This window comes from Larus michahellis, chromosome 4 (genome assembly GCF_964199755.1).
Source record: "Larus michahellis chromosome 4, bLarMic1.1, whole genome shotgun sequence".
NCBI lineage: Eukaryota > Metazoa > Chordata > Aves > Charadriiformes > Laridae > Larus > Larus michahellis.
In genome coordinates this window covers 48,521,804-48,539,581 of record NC_133899.1, presented here as the reverse complement: position 1 = coordinate 48,539,581, position 17,778 = coordinate 48,521,804, and the positions used below count along the sequence as shown (strand labels likewise).

General features: G+C 40.0%; 1 protein-coding gene across 27 annotated transcripts in view; it reads right to left on the bottom strand.

The window, feature by feature from the left end:
* Positions 1-2,478: 2,478 nt before the first annotated feature.
* The window catches only part of PHF21A (PHD finger protein 21A), a 134,465-nt gene continuing 119,165 nt past the window's right edge, over positions 2,479-17,778 (bottom strand). For 19 of the 27 annotated variants that reach the window (XM_074584536.1, XM_074584518.1, XM_074584517.1 and 16 more), the window contains 7 exons: positions 17,440-17,519; positions 16,947-17,007; positions 14,386-14,549; positions 8,135-8,290; positions 6,430-6,505; positions 6,003-6,106; positions 2,479-4,074 (listed from right to left, as the gene is read on the bottom strand). In XM_074584536.1, the coding sequence (XP_074440637.1) occupies positions 3,820-4,074; positions 6,003-6,106; positions 6,430-6,505; positions 8,135-8,290; positions 14,386-14,549; positions 16,947-17,007; positions 17,440-17,519 (896 nt within the window). In that variant the 3' untranslated portion in view covers positions 2,479-3,819. Of the gene's footprint in view, positions 4,075-6,002; positions 6,107-6,429; positions 6,506-8,134; positions 8,291-14,385; positions 14,550-14,612; positions 14,636-16,946; positions 17,008-17,439; positions 17,520-17,778 lie in introns of all 27 variants that reach the window. The other 8 variants (XM_074584540.1, XM_074584529.1, XM_074584534.1 and 5 more) reach the window with 1 other exon arrangement.

Here is a 17,778-nt window from a genome sequence, read left to right as displayed (position 1 = left end):
CCACAACACACCTTTCCAGCTGTTTAAAGAACAGATTGCAAGGAGAAGGGAAAAAACTGCTTCTGCGATACTTACTCTCTTTCTGAGCAAGGAAGCAGGGTGACTTCTTAAAGCCCTTCGCACTGGGCTGAGAGCCAGGACCGCCTCTGATATGAGCTTCCTCTGTGGTCTCATCTCCTCCTTTATAACAGAGACTTAAAAGCCACTTATTTCCCACCAATGACAAGCAATGACATAAGAATTAGTTAGTATCTTGATGGTGGTTTGGAAATACAAAATGCCAGTCATTATGACAGCTTCCCAAAGAGCAGAAGTTTTACTACAAACTCACTCTGAAGTATTATATGTGGAAAAATCCCAAACAATGCAAACCCAAGTCAAGCTTGAGTTTTAAATTTCAGAGAGTTTAAATTTCTTCCTTGAGTGGAACCCCTTAGAGCCGCTAGAAAAAAACCCCACATTTTCCTCTGTATTTAGCAAATGACAATTCACCTTCCACCCTACTGTTGCTAATTGCGCAGTGATAACGCCAATTTACTTTTGTCTATGTATCAGCGTCATTGCCAGTGTCAGTGCAGCCTTGGGAATGCTCCTTGCCTATTGATGGATACTGCTGCAAAACCAGGAGGGAATGCATCCAAACCAGATCAGCAAGAGAGAGAAGACTACCTAGCAGCATCAAAAAGTCTAACTGAATATCATTTCTCTGCCAGGTAATGATTAACTAAAGGCATCCTTTTACAGTCTGGAACACAAATGCTGTAACAAAAGGGACAAAAAAGTCTATACTTATCTACTCGGATTCCGGAGAGGAGCAGATGCCTCAGAAAAGCAATAATAGCTGTTTTAACATCTCCTGGGTGGTTAACTGTGCTCAAATTTAAATGTGGCTACCAGTGAATTTCACTTCCGTCCCCTCCCAAATTGGCAAAGAAAACAGAAGGACGATTGAGTCTTCAGGCATAGCTTGCTATCCCCAAATAGTGCAGTGCTTCCAAGAGACCTCAGAAGATAACACCAGCAGTAAGAACATGAGAACTACGAAGACTCAGTGCACCTATTCCTAAAGATTGCATCTTACCAGGAATGTACTCAGTGCTTCAGAAGATGATGTTAAGAATTACCCAAGCGGCCAACTAGAGAACAAACCCAACTAGAGAACAAACTCAAAGAGACTTTCTCCTGAGTATCTGGCCGTTAGTTGCTGGCTCATATTCTAAAAAAAGAAGTCTCGTGTTCAGTTTGTTTTTTTTCTTCATCCCTTGAAATACATAGTCCTTTGTTTAAATGCTACGGGTTGCTGGCCCAGTGCTGCCCTATGGTAATGACCCCCACTGGTAACTGGGTTGATGCAAGGACATTTTTAGTTTGATCAGTTTTGACGTCATCTGCTCAGCTGTCTCCCTGCCACTTGTGCTAACTTATCCTCCCAGCTCTGCTAGTTCAGAACAAAACTCAAACATCAAAAGACAGAGTCTAGGTTATCACAGGTTCAGCTGAGAAGTGCACAGAAGAGTCACTTTCCCAGCTACAGACAAATGTGAGAACTCGGGATACCAGTTCTGAGCTCAGAGCTGAAAATAGTGCACGCTCCTACAGAAGGAATAAAAGTCTTTAAAGGGCAGAAGGGCAACCTAAAGGAGAGCGAAGAAAACAGCTCCAAGAATCCCACAGAAGCATACTTGGCTATGGCAGCAAAGAGACCCTCTCAGGCTATGTAGTGTCTGGAGTATTCACTCATTCTTGCTCAGAAATACATCCTTGAAATCCAAAGCTTTTCTGTCTTCCACTAGAAACAGTTGAGCAGGTCTGCCTCGCCACCCAACGCATGCTCCCAAGGGCACCACACCAGGGACTCTGCCTCACGTTGTCTGTGTAGTGGCTCAACTCTGCTCCCACTGGAAGTAAAGGGAGTTTTCCCAGTACTTCCAGTGGAAATGGGGTTTGCCCAAATGTTTATACGCAGTAGTGAAACTAGGCAGCTCTGGGACACAACCCGAAGAGACCAGAATCAGCAATCTCAACTGTGACAGACCCCACAATAAAAGGAAGCATAAGGCAAGCTTTGCTCTCTAGAGCCAAAAGATTATACATGAGATGAACTTCTTAAACAAGAGGATGTAACAGAAGGCGATTTTTAGTCCAACCAACTCACTGTCTTTCATTCTCAAGCTCTAATCAGTCCATATCACAAAACTATAAAAGCCTTAAACAAGCATGCTGCCAATTGCTTTTCTCTGGGCTACAAACATATGAAAGCATGGGGGAGATACGGTAACGGCAGAGACAAGCCTGGCAGATCCCCCAGGTGGGGCGAGATCCAGCACTGTAGGATTTGATTCTCTTAGAGTTTAGCCAGTAGCACGTATTGTATAATCTACGGAAACTGTCCCATTGGATTTTAAAACACAAACACAGCAGACAGAATGTCATCATAAATAAGCAAAGTCTGTGTTAAAAAATTCTAAGTACACAGCATTTTCTCCAGTTCTGACACCTTTTTAATAGAAATCACTTGTTTAGGAAACAAATAGCACTTTTGTAATTTTTTTTTTTTTACAATGTTTCTTACCTTGATCTTATTTTAAGTAACACTAGGAAGACCTCAATATCTTTTATTTTCCTTTTTAATTTAAAAAAGTTGGTTTTTTCCCCCAGATACAAAGATTTTGCCCTTGCATAAAAAAACAGTGCCCAAAACGATGACACAAGGACTCACAAAGACTCACTGTATCTCACTGACACTATTACTTCTAATCTATACCATGCAAGGTCCCATCTACCTCTTTAATTAGACTGTCAGCCTGAAAAACAGCTTTTCTATTCCTTATTTAGTTCTTGTTACCAAAAGAAGAGAAAGGAAGTGAAAGAAAAGGACATTTCTCTGTTCAGTTCACACATCTGGGTCATGTGTTACTTTGTTCAGGATACCTTTGTTGTTTATAAATATAGAAAAGGGTTGGAATCTCATTTTCAAGTAATCAATGCACATTTTCTCTTGGGACACCTCCGTCCAATGCTCCAAGCTGACCCTGGATTCTGGCCCTCTGTTTTCCCGTTCCCAACGTAGGCTTTCTGGATGAGTGTGAGGACCCAAACAATTCTGCAAAGCATGTCTGGTGTTTAATGTGAAGAAATAGGATTAACCCAAAGCTGTTGGGACAGTAGATCCTCAGCCTGTACATGTGCTGGTTACTCAGTGAAAAGTCCATCTCCTTTCCTTTTGTACATCTCCTGTCTAAACAATAGTAAATACTGCTTATTTGATAGACTTGTCCCTTCTGGGCACTGGGATTTGATAATTTATATTTCTGTTTTTTTGGTTTAATAGTACTGAGAGTTTAGAAACAGGAAAAGCCCACAGGCTCTTTGGACTTGTTTTTGTTTTTCCCTAGCTAAACAAACTGTTCTGCAAATAAGGATTTGAAACCTGCTCTCCTCCCTCATCCCTGCTCCTCACCCCAAACAAAAATAAAACAAACCTATAGTGGCTGTGGAGGCTGCTGCAGGCACACACTGGTGTAAAATATAGAGAGAGTAAATATATTATTTCACTTGGCATGGTGCTGGCAAAGAACCCCCAGCTGGCACTATTCATGTAACATGATCCAAACTTTGCATGTACACACAGAATAAGAAGGATCAATTGGCAAACTCCGGTGCCGCCTGGCACAAGCATCTTCACGCTCTCTCTGGAACCAAAGAACTAAAGAATTCTGCACTTTCCAGAAGAAATCCGGTTTTGCTTTTCTAGAGTTTCATTATTTTGCTCTTCCTCCTTGCCGCCACCTCCCTTGGCGCCTTCTTAACTTCACTGTGTTATTTAGTCTCATCGCTCTTGTTACAGTTCACCATGCAGCTCTGGGAAGGGGAGGGGGCTAAGGTGGAGGTGGCAGCATTAGTATTGTTAGTGGAGTCCATGCCATTGGAGATGGCTACTGAATTGACTTCAGAGTTTATGGGTTTTGAAAGGTCGATGCCTTGGATGAGGCGGATCAGCTGTTTTACCTTCTCCAAGGAGCTGTGCATCTCCTTCTGTTTTGCAAGGATGGTATTCTTCATTTCCATGCATTTCTGCAGCAAAACAGAAAAGCAGTAACAAGTTCAAGCTTATGAATGAAAGAAGGTAAGAGAAGGAATATGATGTTCATAGATCTAAATGTAAGTATGCAGAAAAGACTGCAGCTACAATTTCACTTTCCCAGCCTAGAAGAAAAAGTGTCTCAGGGCTGTTTCGCAGAATTCTTATTTGCAGGCTGAGGAATTAAATTGCCAGTACATAGCTGTCACCTGGTATGGCCCCCTTTCATCCCAAGGTGTTTTGCAAATCCACACAGACAGCTCCATCCTTTTGTGTTCCTTTTGAAGGGAAACCTCCATGTATATGTTCTTATTATTTTTCTATTCGTATTGCACTGCTGAAATTTCTTTAGCTCAGATCTGCAAACTCAGGCATCCTACTGCAGCTGACTGCTGACAGTGTGTGTGCATGCCGCTAATGGGATACAGCCTTTGCTTTCACATACATTTTAGCAGGAACATCACTTCCTCCTCTCAAGAAATAAAGGGGCACTTGAAAAGAAAAACAAGCCCTTCTTCACTTGAAAATCTTATTTTGTGGCCACTTCTTTCACTTAGAAGCGGTAGTAACCTAGACAGCTCATCAGTTAAGAGTCATGGTAAGATAACTTTAAAAAAAATGATGTTTCAAGGGCGAAAAACTGCTTATATCTGTATTTGAAACTCTCAAAAAGGAGGAGATGGTAGCTATGTCCGTAACATTCAGGTTCTTACATGAAGATGGCAACCTTCCTACATTTTTTAAACCTTTTATCCACGCTGATCTCCAGACACTGTTGGTTTCAGCTTTACTATTTTCATGTGCAGCTCATGGCATCATAAGAATGCCACAAAATTTAGACTATTTTGTGTCTTATTAGGACAGTTCCATTGAAAGTGTAAGCAATGACTTGATCATAGAAAATAAACCATTCTCCTTACCTACTGTCAATCCCTCATGTTAAGGGCTTGCATCACTGGGAAACAGTGTTAGTGCTCTAGTGCTGCTCAGGTTATGCCCAGCTACTGCTAACCAGAAGATGACAGCCTCAAGAACTGATAACCAGCACCTCTCACCACTTCTTTGCTCACAATTGTTTTATTTGTATTGGCAGCATTTAGGGGTCTTTAAACATGGGGAACTTACTTTTGTTCTAATAGGTAAAGACAGGCAGGTCAAAAAGCATCTGTATTTAAAAAGAAAAGTTTGTACTTATGTATCCAGCCTTACAGATGCTACCGCATAAGAGATTTCAGTATTTTTCATTCTGTGATCGTGACTAGGGCTATGCTAACTGAGGGGCTCAAACTTTACGCTGGCAATCGAAGAGCCTGATTTGCATATTAAGCTAAGAAGAGAGAGCAAATTAACAGGTATGCTCCAATCACTGTGATAAACTAAGGTGGAAACTACAGCTTCTGATTAGAAGTATGACATTGTTTAATTAATGTGATGCAGAGGCATGCACAGTGTCCCGCTGCTGACTGCCAAGGCAACATGCCAAAAGCCCTAGAGCCAGCCATGAGTAAATGGTCACTTTCATATTAGGAAGGTCTGGAAAGTGCACCAAGACTGTAACTCTTATTACACACAGAGGCCAAACTATTCATATTTAAGTGAGCCACTGGAGAATTTGACTTAATCCACTGCCCACAGAAAATAATGCTCTGGGTCATGTTTGTCACCTACGGATATTATAGTCACTGCACATCTACAATACACAGTCAGCACGGATCATGTATAAGTGACTCAATCTAAGTATATGTTGCCTGTATTTCATTCCTGCTCCCCAAAGTCCTAGAAAAGCAAAGGAAAGCGCTCACTCAATTCTCAGTTAATCCAGTGGAAGACAGGTCTAGCACATGGACTCGTTCTCCAGTTTTCTCTCTGCGTTCCGGCAACAGAACACAGGTGCAAAGCTATTTAGAAGGGCAATACTCACCGTTATAGAATTGCTGAGCTGTTTGACCTTCTGCTCTAGTTGTTCTCTTTCCTGTTTTAAATCTGAACTCCATTTAAGTAGTTTCTGTTTTTCCTCTTCTTTTGCTACAAAACAGAATATTAATCGAATATTTAAAATGTTCCTGTTACAACAGTGGACAGAGGCTCTAAAATGGTTCTTTTAAAGAATGTAATTGTGTTTAAAGTCAATTCAACAACTTGTGTACTAAATCACAAGCAAAATTTCACCGGCATACACAAGCATCACCGAAGGCTTAACATTTAGACAGCTATTTCCACTGGACTAGCGATTAAGGTTCCTTCCCTTTAATTTCCTTTTGTAAAGGAAGTACCATTCTATCCCATTCCCAAAATAACATCTTCCATTGTTAAAAGTGAAACGGAAGTGTTGTTCCCCATTTTCCTACCTGCTTTATATGCAATATATGAATGAACAATTGCTAAGGTTCCTGGCCATGGGATTGCTTCTTCCTTCTTTAGCATCTGAAAGAAAAGCGTTTAGAGATTTAGCTGTTATACAATCTACCTCTAGGTAAGCAAAAAGGAGAGACAGAAAGAGGGGAAGACTGAGGGTTTTCTTTTATGACTGTCATTAGTCTCAGTCCTGTTAACATGAAGCTTCACAGACCTGTTCTGAGATTTAACAGAGGGAATTATTCACAACTGTATTGTGACTCCCACAAAGCAGGCCTGTTTCTTACAAATGTCAGCATTTTCTCAAATTCCCTCCATAGCCACAAATAAACTCTACTAATGAAACTGAACAACTTAAAAGAGGAATGAAAGGGTAATATATCTGAACTCAAACTTGCCAGGAGACATAAACATTATTTCATGGTTCAGACAAACTGCTGATCTTAGTTGTTCTGGGAGAAAACTTTTCATGGCACGGAGCAGTCTCCACACCTGACATTCAAACATCATGCTTCCTGGCTAGTAAAATATGAAACCGTCTTATCTCCCCTTCTTATCAGAATCATCTTAATAGAACTGTCAAACCCTCTTTATAAGGGTAAGCACCATTTTGTCTTTCAGATCCTTCCTACATATTCCTTCCTAAAAAACTTTATTTTGAGAGGAAAGAGATGTATTGTGTCTCTTGAATAAGTGAATCAGAGGGGTGTCTCAGAAGGGCTCGGTCACTTTACAGTGAAGTATCTCAGAATTTTCCCCCTTAATTTTGTGGGAAACTATCACAGAAATATGAAGAGGGATAAAGTGAGAGTAGGCTAGAGCCCACTCTCTAGGAGTAGGGAAGTGGTAACACCCCCTCCTCACTTGCAACTACTGACCACGTCATTTGAGTTTTGCATTTTCATTCTTCCGAACAGCATATTCTGAACAGGCTGTTTTCTTATGTTACCATCTGGCTAACCGAAGGTCACGTGGGCGACCAAGCAATATGCTAAATCAGACAGAACGCTAACAGCTTCAGTCTGATGGTTATCAGCAATCCTTTGCAACTTCTGGAGTTCCATGTAAGGGTCAGGAATACAATAGTTTACTTCTTTGTCTTGTAATCTCAATGCAATTATAAAAAAAATATTAACATATCATCTGTTCACTTCAATTGTGTACTTTCAGAAAGGGATCTGGAAGGAAGAAGAACCAAACTGTTCACCTATTCTTGTTATACTGATGCTGGATGATATTATTAAAGAGATCACTGAAGACAACCTCTCTGATATTTGATTTACATGAGCAAACAGGGGCTTATATTTGCTCTATCTATTGAGGTAGGCTTGTGCAAATGTTTTATTTATTTGTTCAGAAGAATATACTAATAACTTCTGAAGAAATAACAAGCTTAAGATGAACAGGAAAACTTCTATGGGTCATAGAGAACCTTTCCCAAAAGTTTGTGTGCTTTGGCCCAGAAAATAAGTAAAAGGACCCCAAATCTGGAAGCAAGACTTAACAGTTTTGTATTTGCACGCATCCCAACAGAGATAATTTGATCAAATTCACACAAGCCCTATTACAGATCAAATAGATTTGTTCAGTGTCAGACTGTCTTGAGCTAAGTCAGCCAAGTGATCTGGTTATTTTCTTTAATGCGGAAAAATCTTTACAGTGCATTGTATATAACTCTCCCTGTCTGTCAAACAATACCTGGTCTTGACATTTGGGACAGATCCACATGCCCTTGGGAATGGTTTTCAGAGGCGGGTCCAGACAGTCCAGGTGATAAACACGTGAACATGTGTCACACATCAGCAACTGCCCGCTTTTTCTGCAAACACTGCAAAAATCCTCATGGATATCGCCCTATAAAATTGAGGGGAAGGGGTGTGGGTGAGAAAAAGAGAGAGAGAAGGCAAAAAGTGAACTTTGACCTTTGACATCTACATCCTAGTTGAATGCAAAGTTACAGCACAAACTAAAGGGTTCCAAATGGCCAAACCCCTTTTAGGACGTGAAACAGGAAAACCAGGCAGGATGTCAGAAACACTGACATCTGTTCTCCCAAGCACTCCCTCTGTTCTCCCAAGGCAAAATGTTACAGCAAACACTTCTTACGATAGCTTCCCTTAACAATTGCTACCCCATACCCTGTCTTCTTTAAGATTCCCCCTTTACCCTGCTTTTTTTTTTTTGCCTAAAGAGACGAGCTACCCACTTTCTTAACCCTTCTCATTTCTGGATGTAAGCACAACTCCACTTCGGGAATGCTGATGAGGCCGTCTCTTGCCAGTAACAGTATGTAAGAAAGCCCATTTGAGCGACTTAAAAGAACATTGTCAAATATTCAGGTCACCCTTAAAAATGAAACTGGAAGGAAAAGGTGTTGTGTTTGTAAATGAAAAAGAACAGAATGAATTATGTTCTGAGACAATTCTTTTTACTTCACTTAGGCTAACTCAAATTGCACTAAAAAAGCTGTGACTCAAAATCTTCTCATTCTCTATAGAGTGGCTTGTTTCATCACTAACACAGGCTGAGAGCCAGGATGAGGGAATACCAAGAGATTTTCTAACTAAGGGGTTTTTTAAAAGAAAGAATTGAAACCATTATTGTCAGTGTCTCCTAAGAAATCACCATCAGAGGGAATTTTTTTCTACAGCCCTTAACTTCCCAGAAAGGTAGGTCCGATTTTTGTCACTTTTTCTTCTCTCTCTCTCCTCCTGTTGCTCCCATCTCATGCTTGGGGTGGTGGTGGTGTTTCTGTTTGGTTTTCTTTGGGATTTGGGTATTGGAGCAAAGAGGCATGAAAGAAAGACAGAGCATCCGCAGAAGAATAGAGTGGCACCACAGCCCTTTCTTCTCACTGCCTATGGGCTGTCCTAGCAACTTGACATAGTCAAGGTCCCACCTGGAGTCTGAAATAGGCACTTCTCACCAACTTCAGTCAAAGTTTCACACACATCAGATCTGCAAGACTGCGATTTTAAGATGTGTGTTGAGTCAAACTGCACGTATACGCTCCCCCTGTACGAAGTATCAACGTGTGCAAGGTTTCATTTTGACCCATACAGTCTTTTCACGTGTGTGAATAAGTTCTATCAATTTGGGGGGATAGCAGACTTGGCCGTGCACTCACACATTAAGTTGCCAGGCAAGAAAAATGACACTAATCTCTACTATGGATAAAATATTAAACATATTAGAAGAATGACACACAAGCAATCTGCTCAGGTTTCTACTCCCCATCTCTATTGCTGATGAGGCCTTTCTTTGAAGGGAAGGCTATTCTTCTCTTAATTCCCAAGGTTAGTACTGATGTCATGTTTTGCAAAGGATCAATCTTTAGTGAATTTACAGTGCCATGTTTTGGTTCCGTAAGTCCCAGGGATCATTGAGAGCTGGGTTATGGTATTATTTCATCCTTCAACACCAAAGAGCTCCTCAATGTTAAGTGAAGAGTTAAATGAGTGACATTTCATGCCTCTTGTGAAGTGATCTGTGTAACCAGGCTGGGAAGAACTTCTTTTCCTCTGTCATGCATGCTGCGAGTACAAGGAAAAGAAGGCAGGCAGGAGATATCATATAAGCTAAAACAAAATCCTCTGTAACCTAAGGAAAAATCAAAGAGGGAAATTCTCATCTTTTAGAAGAAAACTCTCATTCTAGAGAATTATGTATGTTAAGGTGCTTTGGTTGCCACAGACTACACGATGAAACTTGGCAACTGGCTCCGGTGCAAAAGTATTGGTGTGTTGAAAACCAAACCTTTTTTATCTAATACCCTGTAGAAGGAGACCTACACAAAAGACACATGTAGTTGCTTCTTGAGGGGGAGACATTTAGAAATTTAGACCCAGAACCTTCTAAACTCAACTGACCGCTGCAAAACCTGAAGTGACACAGCTGGTCAGTGTGCAGTGCGGCTGAACGCATTGAGATGACAACACAGATGCACAAAATCCACAGTCCTATTTTTGGTAATGCAAATTCAGGGCATCTCCTCAGAATTAATAACCAGCCTCACCAAAATCTCAGCCACTGTTTGATTCCAAAGAAATGTCCCAGGTTTTATGGGCAGTTAAGGAATACATGCATAAAGGGGGTCTGGATTTAATGTTGTGACGTGCACCCCGCTGATCTCAGCTTCTGGACCAGCTTCTGGACCTGAAGGCTACAGACAGCCAAATTAGGCTAAAGCAGAGCTCACTGAGGCTGCTCTAACACATGCTACAGGCTGAAAACACTGAAGAATAATTTCAGAACAGAGACCATAAGAGGTGATTTAATGTCACTTTTTGCTCTACTTCCTCTGCACCAAGAGACCAGGAAAATAAATGAGAGCTTTTTGGACAGCTAACAGTTTTCTTTATTTTTATAAAGTATCTAGAGCAGCAGGGCCTAGCTTTAGGCAACAGAACTGAATAATACAGTATCAAATCAGAAGTATATGTAGTTTGTGTGTTTGAATGTGTAATATCTATACTTATATGTACATTTCACTGGAACAACACGGGAAACTAAATATGCTGCAACAGGAATTGTTCATGACCATAAAAATACAGATGATCGTAATGTATGATGTAAGTGAATGAAGTTATCAGAAGCAATAACAATTCTGGCATTTCCTAACCGTTACAGGCCTGCCCTTGCAATTTGAATGGTCACTAATGCTCCTCTCAATTGAAACGTTTTCACTGAAGTTTACTAATATAAGGCATTTTTTCAAGACCACAGTCTTGAACCATCACTAGAATAGAGATTTTTGCACTATTCTTACTGCTGAGTAATTGACCATCAAAGGCAATTGCCATCTTCCAGATGAACATGCCACTACTGACTCAGGGAGAATCACACATAACCAAGCGGTTCACAGCCAATTGCTGAATAGAAAAAAGGAAAAAAAAAAAAAAAAGACTTGTTTTACTCAATCCTGCCTAGTGCATTACTCCCTTCCTTTTCCCAGGTTTAATTCCTACTTTCTACCCCTCCATCCTTATCACCAATCCCATCTCAAGTTCCCACTTCATCTTCCTTTCAAACTTTTTGGACAGCTAACAGTTTATTTTTATAAAGTATCTAGAGCAGCAGGGCCTGGCTTTAGGCAACAGAACTGAGTAATACAGTATCAAATCAGAAGTATACGTCATTCAGAGAATGACAACTCGGGAGAAAAGCAAGAAGGCCATTCTGGGTCATGGTGCCTGGTGCCAAGTGCTCAGCTTGATTTGTAATTTTCACAGATTCACTAAGGACAAAGATTACTCAAGTGTTAAATATCAAATTTCCATTCTAAAGCCTACAGGAATTAGACCTTCTCAGCAAATTAATGCAAAAATACTTTAAAGATGGGCAAAACTGCAGTTTTCTTCTATATCTGTCTGAGGAACTGCTCAATTGTTTTAACTGAGACTTCTGAAATAGCCTTTTACTTAGGCACGCATTTGTCATGTTTTCATTTTTAAGTTCCCAAAAGCTGGAGGCTGTAACTACAGCCAACATTTTCTGTCCCATCTAGAATAAAGAGACCTTCCTATATTCATATCATCTGCTAACAGTGTATGACTGTTGTCATTGTCAAATGTATAAATGGGGGAAACCGAATCACAAAAAAGGGATGTGACTGCACAACTTCTACAGCAATTTTAGAAGAACAAATTAACAGAACACTACCTTCCAGCCCATGATGGCAATGGGAAACCACTCCTCTCTTTATGATTAGCAAGTAAGAATTACAACATGTTAATGACAGAAGAACAGATCTCACATTTACTTCCTTCCCAATATTTTGCTGTCTCTGAAGGTTCAAATTTTGTTTAATAATCTTTTAATTAAAAAAATATTTTTATGAGCACTTTGAAATATATTTTCTGCTTTTACATGTATTTCATTTTATATGGAATTCAATACCAAATATTTGTGAAAAGTCTACCTAATTAGCCCGACTGATAGCAAATATGCATTGAATGGGACTTTGGGATAAAATTCTTGCAAAAAATTAAACCCACAAAATGTTAGCGCTGTTGCATATGTATAAACTAAACAACTCATCTGGAAACACAGTAAAGGAGATTTATATATGTTTCTAAAGGGGAAAGAGCACTACTGTGCTATATTAGAATATGCCCGGGTAAGAGAGAATGTTAATTATCTGCTGTGCAATCTTCCCTTGTCTCCTTTAAAATACTTATATTTTCATTAATTTATGAATATTAAAGCAATCCAGAACTTAGGCCTAAATACTACCCAAATTCAGAAAACTCGGGGCATTCAGAACTAGATTTGAATGCTACAGAAATTCACAATTCTTGATTTAGCTTGCTGCCACCAGGTGCAAAAAAATAGGGGAACAACTCATTACACTGTTTTGAGAGCTCCTACACAGTGGGAAAAGACTCGTCAGTATACACATACAAGTCAGATACGGAAAAGACCCCTGCCGCATTATCCAGCCCTTCTCTTGGGGCCAGTGTAATAAATGTGCTCTCCAACACGTTTGCTAGTATTTTGTACTGCTTACTTTTAAAAGAAGTCCCCAGAGATGGAGCTGCCCCACCTTCCCCCTGAGGGTCTGTTCCACAGTCCCATCCATTTGACTGTTAGGAAAGGGTTTTTACAGTCAAGTGCTATTCTGCTCTCAAAAGTGACTGTGTGAAAGAGAACCTTTTAATTTCACATACATATTCCCTGGGTATCAGAATTGCATCTATTTATTTCAGTGACTCAGACACACTTGTACTATTTCTATTCCTGTTACCTCTGCAGAACAAATACAGTTCAGAGGCAAGACGTTGGCTTCTATTTCCTCTTGTTTGTGGCCAGTAGAGTTGGTCTCTCAGTCTATGTTACTTACAGTGGTGCAGCTGCATAGATGAAAATAAAGCGGCCCATCTCTTCCTTAAAGCCCATTTCAAATGGTCGGGCCTCAATGATATGTGATAATATGTTTTAAAAAAAAAGGGGGGGCGGGGGAAGAGACCACTCTGACTCAGACTGCAGAAGGAGTTTGCAGCACCGGTATGAAGAAATAAGCAAACACTGTTCTTTTTTAAACTGTGCCCAGTAAGTACTAGTCATTAAAACACAAGCACTTTACTGGAAGGATACTACAACTCCTGAGAATTTTTGTGCAATTAATTGTTTCACCCATACTGCACAGTCACAGTACACTTTAATAGTGTACCGTCCCTTCATTATGTCATTTTGGACCTACACAGCGACTCAGTCCAATTCTTAACACACTATTTATCTTCTAAAGTTTATGCGTTACCTTTAATTTTTTTCATAATGTTTTTGCAAGAAACAGAAGCAATTAAATAAATGGTTGGTTCTCCGCAACTTCAAATAGTTGTGCTTCGAGTAGCAAATCTTGTATTTGAATTAACTTAAAATAAGGACATCGGTTTTTCATAAATTATAACAAAATGACCAGATTTCACTCAAGACAAATTTTCTGATCTGACCACAGGGGTGATGTATTTAGCTACGCCAGTGCAACAGAACTGCCATAACCAGTGCTGTGAACGCTGGTCCTGGCTGTCCTAAGTGATCCAAGAGGTTTTCCTCCTCCTCTCATTACAGAAAAACACCAACTTTTTTGTTATTATAGTCTGTAAGTAATACTTTTTTCATTCTCCCCTTCCCCCTCTTTCATGGACGACAGATTCAATTCAGTCAGACAAGATCTCAGACACTGCACAAAGGAAATGAGCTCATCTAGCATGCCTGGTGCCTCCCAATGTTTCAATCCACTGAAGGAGTTATAAATAAAATCTCCACAGGATAAGAACATAGGTGCAGGAGCAAAAAGGAAGGGTGTTAAAAGAACGCTGGACCGTTTCACTGCACTGAACCAGGACAAATGATGAGTGAGACTAAAGAAACAAAACCTGCAATGGTTTTCCTTGTGGCTGTTTCTGCGCATCTTTCTACAAGTAACCCCCTCCCCAAGAGTTACTTACGTCTGTGGAGCTGGGGCTAGGCAGGGACACAGGCTGAACAGCTGCGGGGAAAGTAAATGTGGTCTCTGTCTTTTCATTTTCGGGGGAGTCAGGATAACTGGATAGAGGGGATGTGGGGGTCAAAGCCCCGAACCCCAGCACCGTGTTGTATTTAGGTGGACGACCTACATATTAACAACAGGGAACAGAAAAAAAAAAAAAAAAAAAGGAAAAATGATCTTACATACCTTTGGCCAGTGGTCCTCATTGGCTAGCGTGAAAAAGGAAATGATGTAGCACAGAGAGGAAGTTAATATAAAAGTTACAAGTGGAAGGACAGAAGCAAAGATTTAAACATTTTTTAGAAATCTTTAAGCAGAATTTTGCAAGGAAAGAACATTTAAAAGATGTATTTCAGAAGGAAATAGAAATAAGCTCTGCAGAGGGTCAAAGAATCACTCCCACAAAAGCAGCGTGGGGATGCTCGCCACTCCTTAGAAATGAGGCTATTCAGTGTTTAGGGGAAACATGTTGGCATCAAAGCTGGAGAGAAGCTACAATAACTACTGTTAAATCCTTCCTACTGTTATCCCACACCTTCCTATCTTTCTAGTGCCAGCATAAATCTACACAAAGGTTAAGTCCTTTATCAGAGGCCAACACTCACCAGCCCCCTCCTCTTCTTCCCCTTTTTTTAAACCCACTCACCCACAGATCAGCACTTTCTACCCTACTGGTACATTTTTTTAAATTGGGCTACCTCAAGAACATGTCTTTTTGTCTGACCCATAGCACCAGCACTACCAGTTGTAACCTACCACTGGTCTCCCACTGTAACTCTCCTCAAATTCCGTATTCTTTCTTAGACTTTCTCGGGCAAGTATGTTTGATTATGGACAACTCCCATACACTCCTTTGGACAAGGAGAAGTGCAAAATGTATTTGTAACAATTTCAATTAAATTATGTATGCAAAGCAAGACAGCAAAAAACCAGTACGTAAGCACCATTTCTGCCCCCCTTCTCCACAGTAATTTATGGATATGTAAACATAAAGGAGTTAGGATCTAGGAATAATTCCCCAGATCTTATGTTTACAGATTGTCAGTCTATACCTATTAACATGCTAAACCTTGCGTTTAAGGTCTGGATATGTTCCAGAATTAAGTATGTCCTTGGAAACAGATTTCTGATAGTGATGTCCATGGCTGAAATTTCTGACATGCTCAGCACCATCTAGAATTAAACTAAAGCTCTCAAGGGCACATGCTTGCATAAGCTTTTCACCTAATATACTGCTATACTAAATCACAAAACAAATGTATACATCCAAATCTTTTGTCAATTGAAAATGTGTGCTACTAATTTGGTGCTGATGCAAGGTACAGGCCCACAGCGGGTGTGAGAAAAAAAAGAAAGAATAATAGCAGTCAGCGTGCAAAAAACAGGCTAAGAAAGTATCAAGTACAAAAGCATGCAATTGTTTTCATTGATACAGTACTTGTTCAAAACGAGTTATAAAATAGAATTAAGAAATCATTACTAGAAGAAGGAACATTTACTTATCCACAGAGTAAATGCAAGACTCTCTCTCTATAAAATCTACGTAATATAATTTTAAAAAGTACGTTTAATGTTGGCAGTAGAGACTGATGTTTTTATTTAGAAACAGCATAGCTGCAGAAGTGTCAGCTTTGCCACATTGCCTGCTGGACTGAAGAGGTGTATCAAGGAGAGCACATATCAAATGAATATTTGACCTTGCAGACAAAAACCAAAGATAACGGAACTGGTCAGTGATAGGTAGCACTGTGGTTTTTTTAATGTGATTGATTACTTTTTTTTTTAGACAGCAAACTCAGGCGTAGAGAAGGTGTTATGAGTCTTTGAGGACTGTAGAAAATCATAAAAAATCAGGGAGATTGTCATATATGTGTGGTTGATACCAAGCACAAAAAATGGTACCACGTTCTCTCCTATGCTGTTCTGACTCATCTGTTTTGCCATAATCTAAGTCTTAAAATTTCACCTATTCTACAGAAGGATTTCTACTGAATAATACCACATACCTATATGAAAGATCATGTCTCCTTTGAGGACAAGTCGCACTCTGGTTGCAGAAAAGTGCTCAGTACGAGCACTATAGTCTTTCTTGCTCAAGATGAATTCTTTTGAAGGACCGATCTCTACTCCCAGGGGGGAACAAGGCTTTTGTCACACTAAGTTGCCTCTCGTATTCAGGGCACAGACACTTTTTCCATAACCACCTTCCTCTTGACAGTAACAATACAATTTAGTTATGAACAAGAGGATCTTGACAGCAGCTTTATACCACTAAATGACGTTCAAATATCTCACCTTTCACTTTGCTCTACCTACTGTATTCTATTTTTTTTTTTTTTTGGAGAGTGAAACTGAAATGAAACATTGAGCTGCCTAATAAAACCTACTATGCTAATCCCTAGAAGTCACGAAGAACTGTAGAGTCCTTCTTTGTTTTGCTCCTCAAATCAACAAGCCGACTGCAAAGGCAAGATGCAGGAAGAGGCGTACAGCAGGGAGACAGGTCTAAGTATACCTCACCTCTTTTACGTGTCCCGGGATGCATTGTGCTGTTCAGGTACGTGACTGCATTCTTTTTGCGCTGCAGGAAAGAATATAACAATTTTTGTTGGCTAACATTTTTGGCAACAACTATATGCAACAGCTGAGGAACACTGCAGTAGTACTAAGTGAGATTACTGGCTGTTCTGTTTCCTAAAGCACCGTTTCAGAAAGGTTAGCTTTTTTACACTAATTCTGACATTTGGACCGCTTCAGGCTGATACACAAGCTGAACTCATGGTAAGACTAACACCTACTGCCATTTAACACCAGCTTTACATAGCAGAAGGCAGAAAAAGTATTAGAATTATTTAAAAATCTGAGGGTCATATCACTGCAATGGCCTTTAGAATTAAAAATGATCGCTTGCCCGTCTAGTTAGAACTGAGACAGCTTAGGAGGTATTAACATGTCAGAAAGACACAGAAGTTCATAATGAAAATACCAGCTTCCCCCAGCAAAAAATTAATACCTCAGGCTCAAAAACGGCTCCACTGTACACTGGATTTGCTGTTGTTCTTCTTTTCCTCTCTTGTCGCTTACTTTGGATTTCTTGTAAAACAAAGCATTCAGGTTAGAAAACAACAGGTCTCAGAAATTATATAAAGTCCTCAGAATTCGATTTGCATGTGATGAGAGCTGTGAAGATTTCTACAGAACACCAATCATGCTGAATATAGGCAACTTTGTAATACTTCTGATTTCTGAAGGCTTGAAAACTAAGAGCTGACAAGGAATACAAACACAGTGCTCAACTAACTACTGAAATCACTGCCATCTTCTCGCCAAGTACTCCACGACTAAGACATTT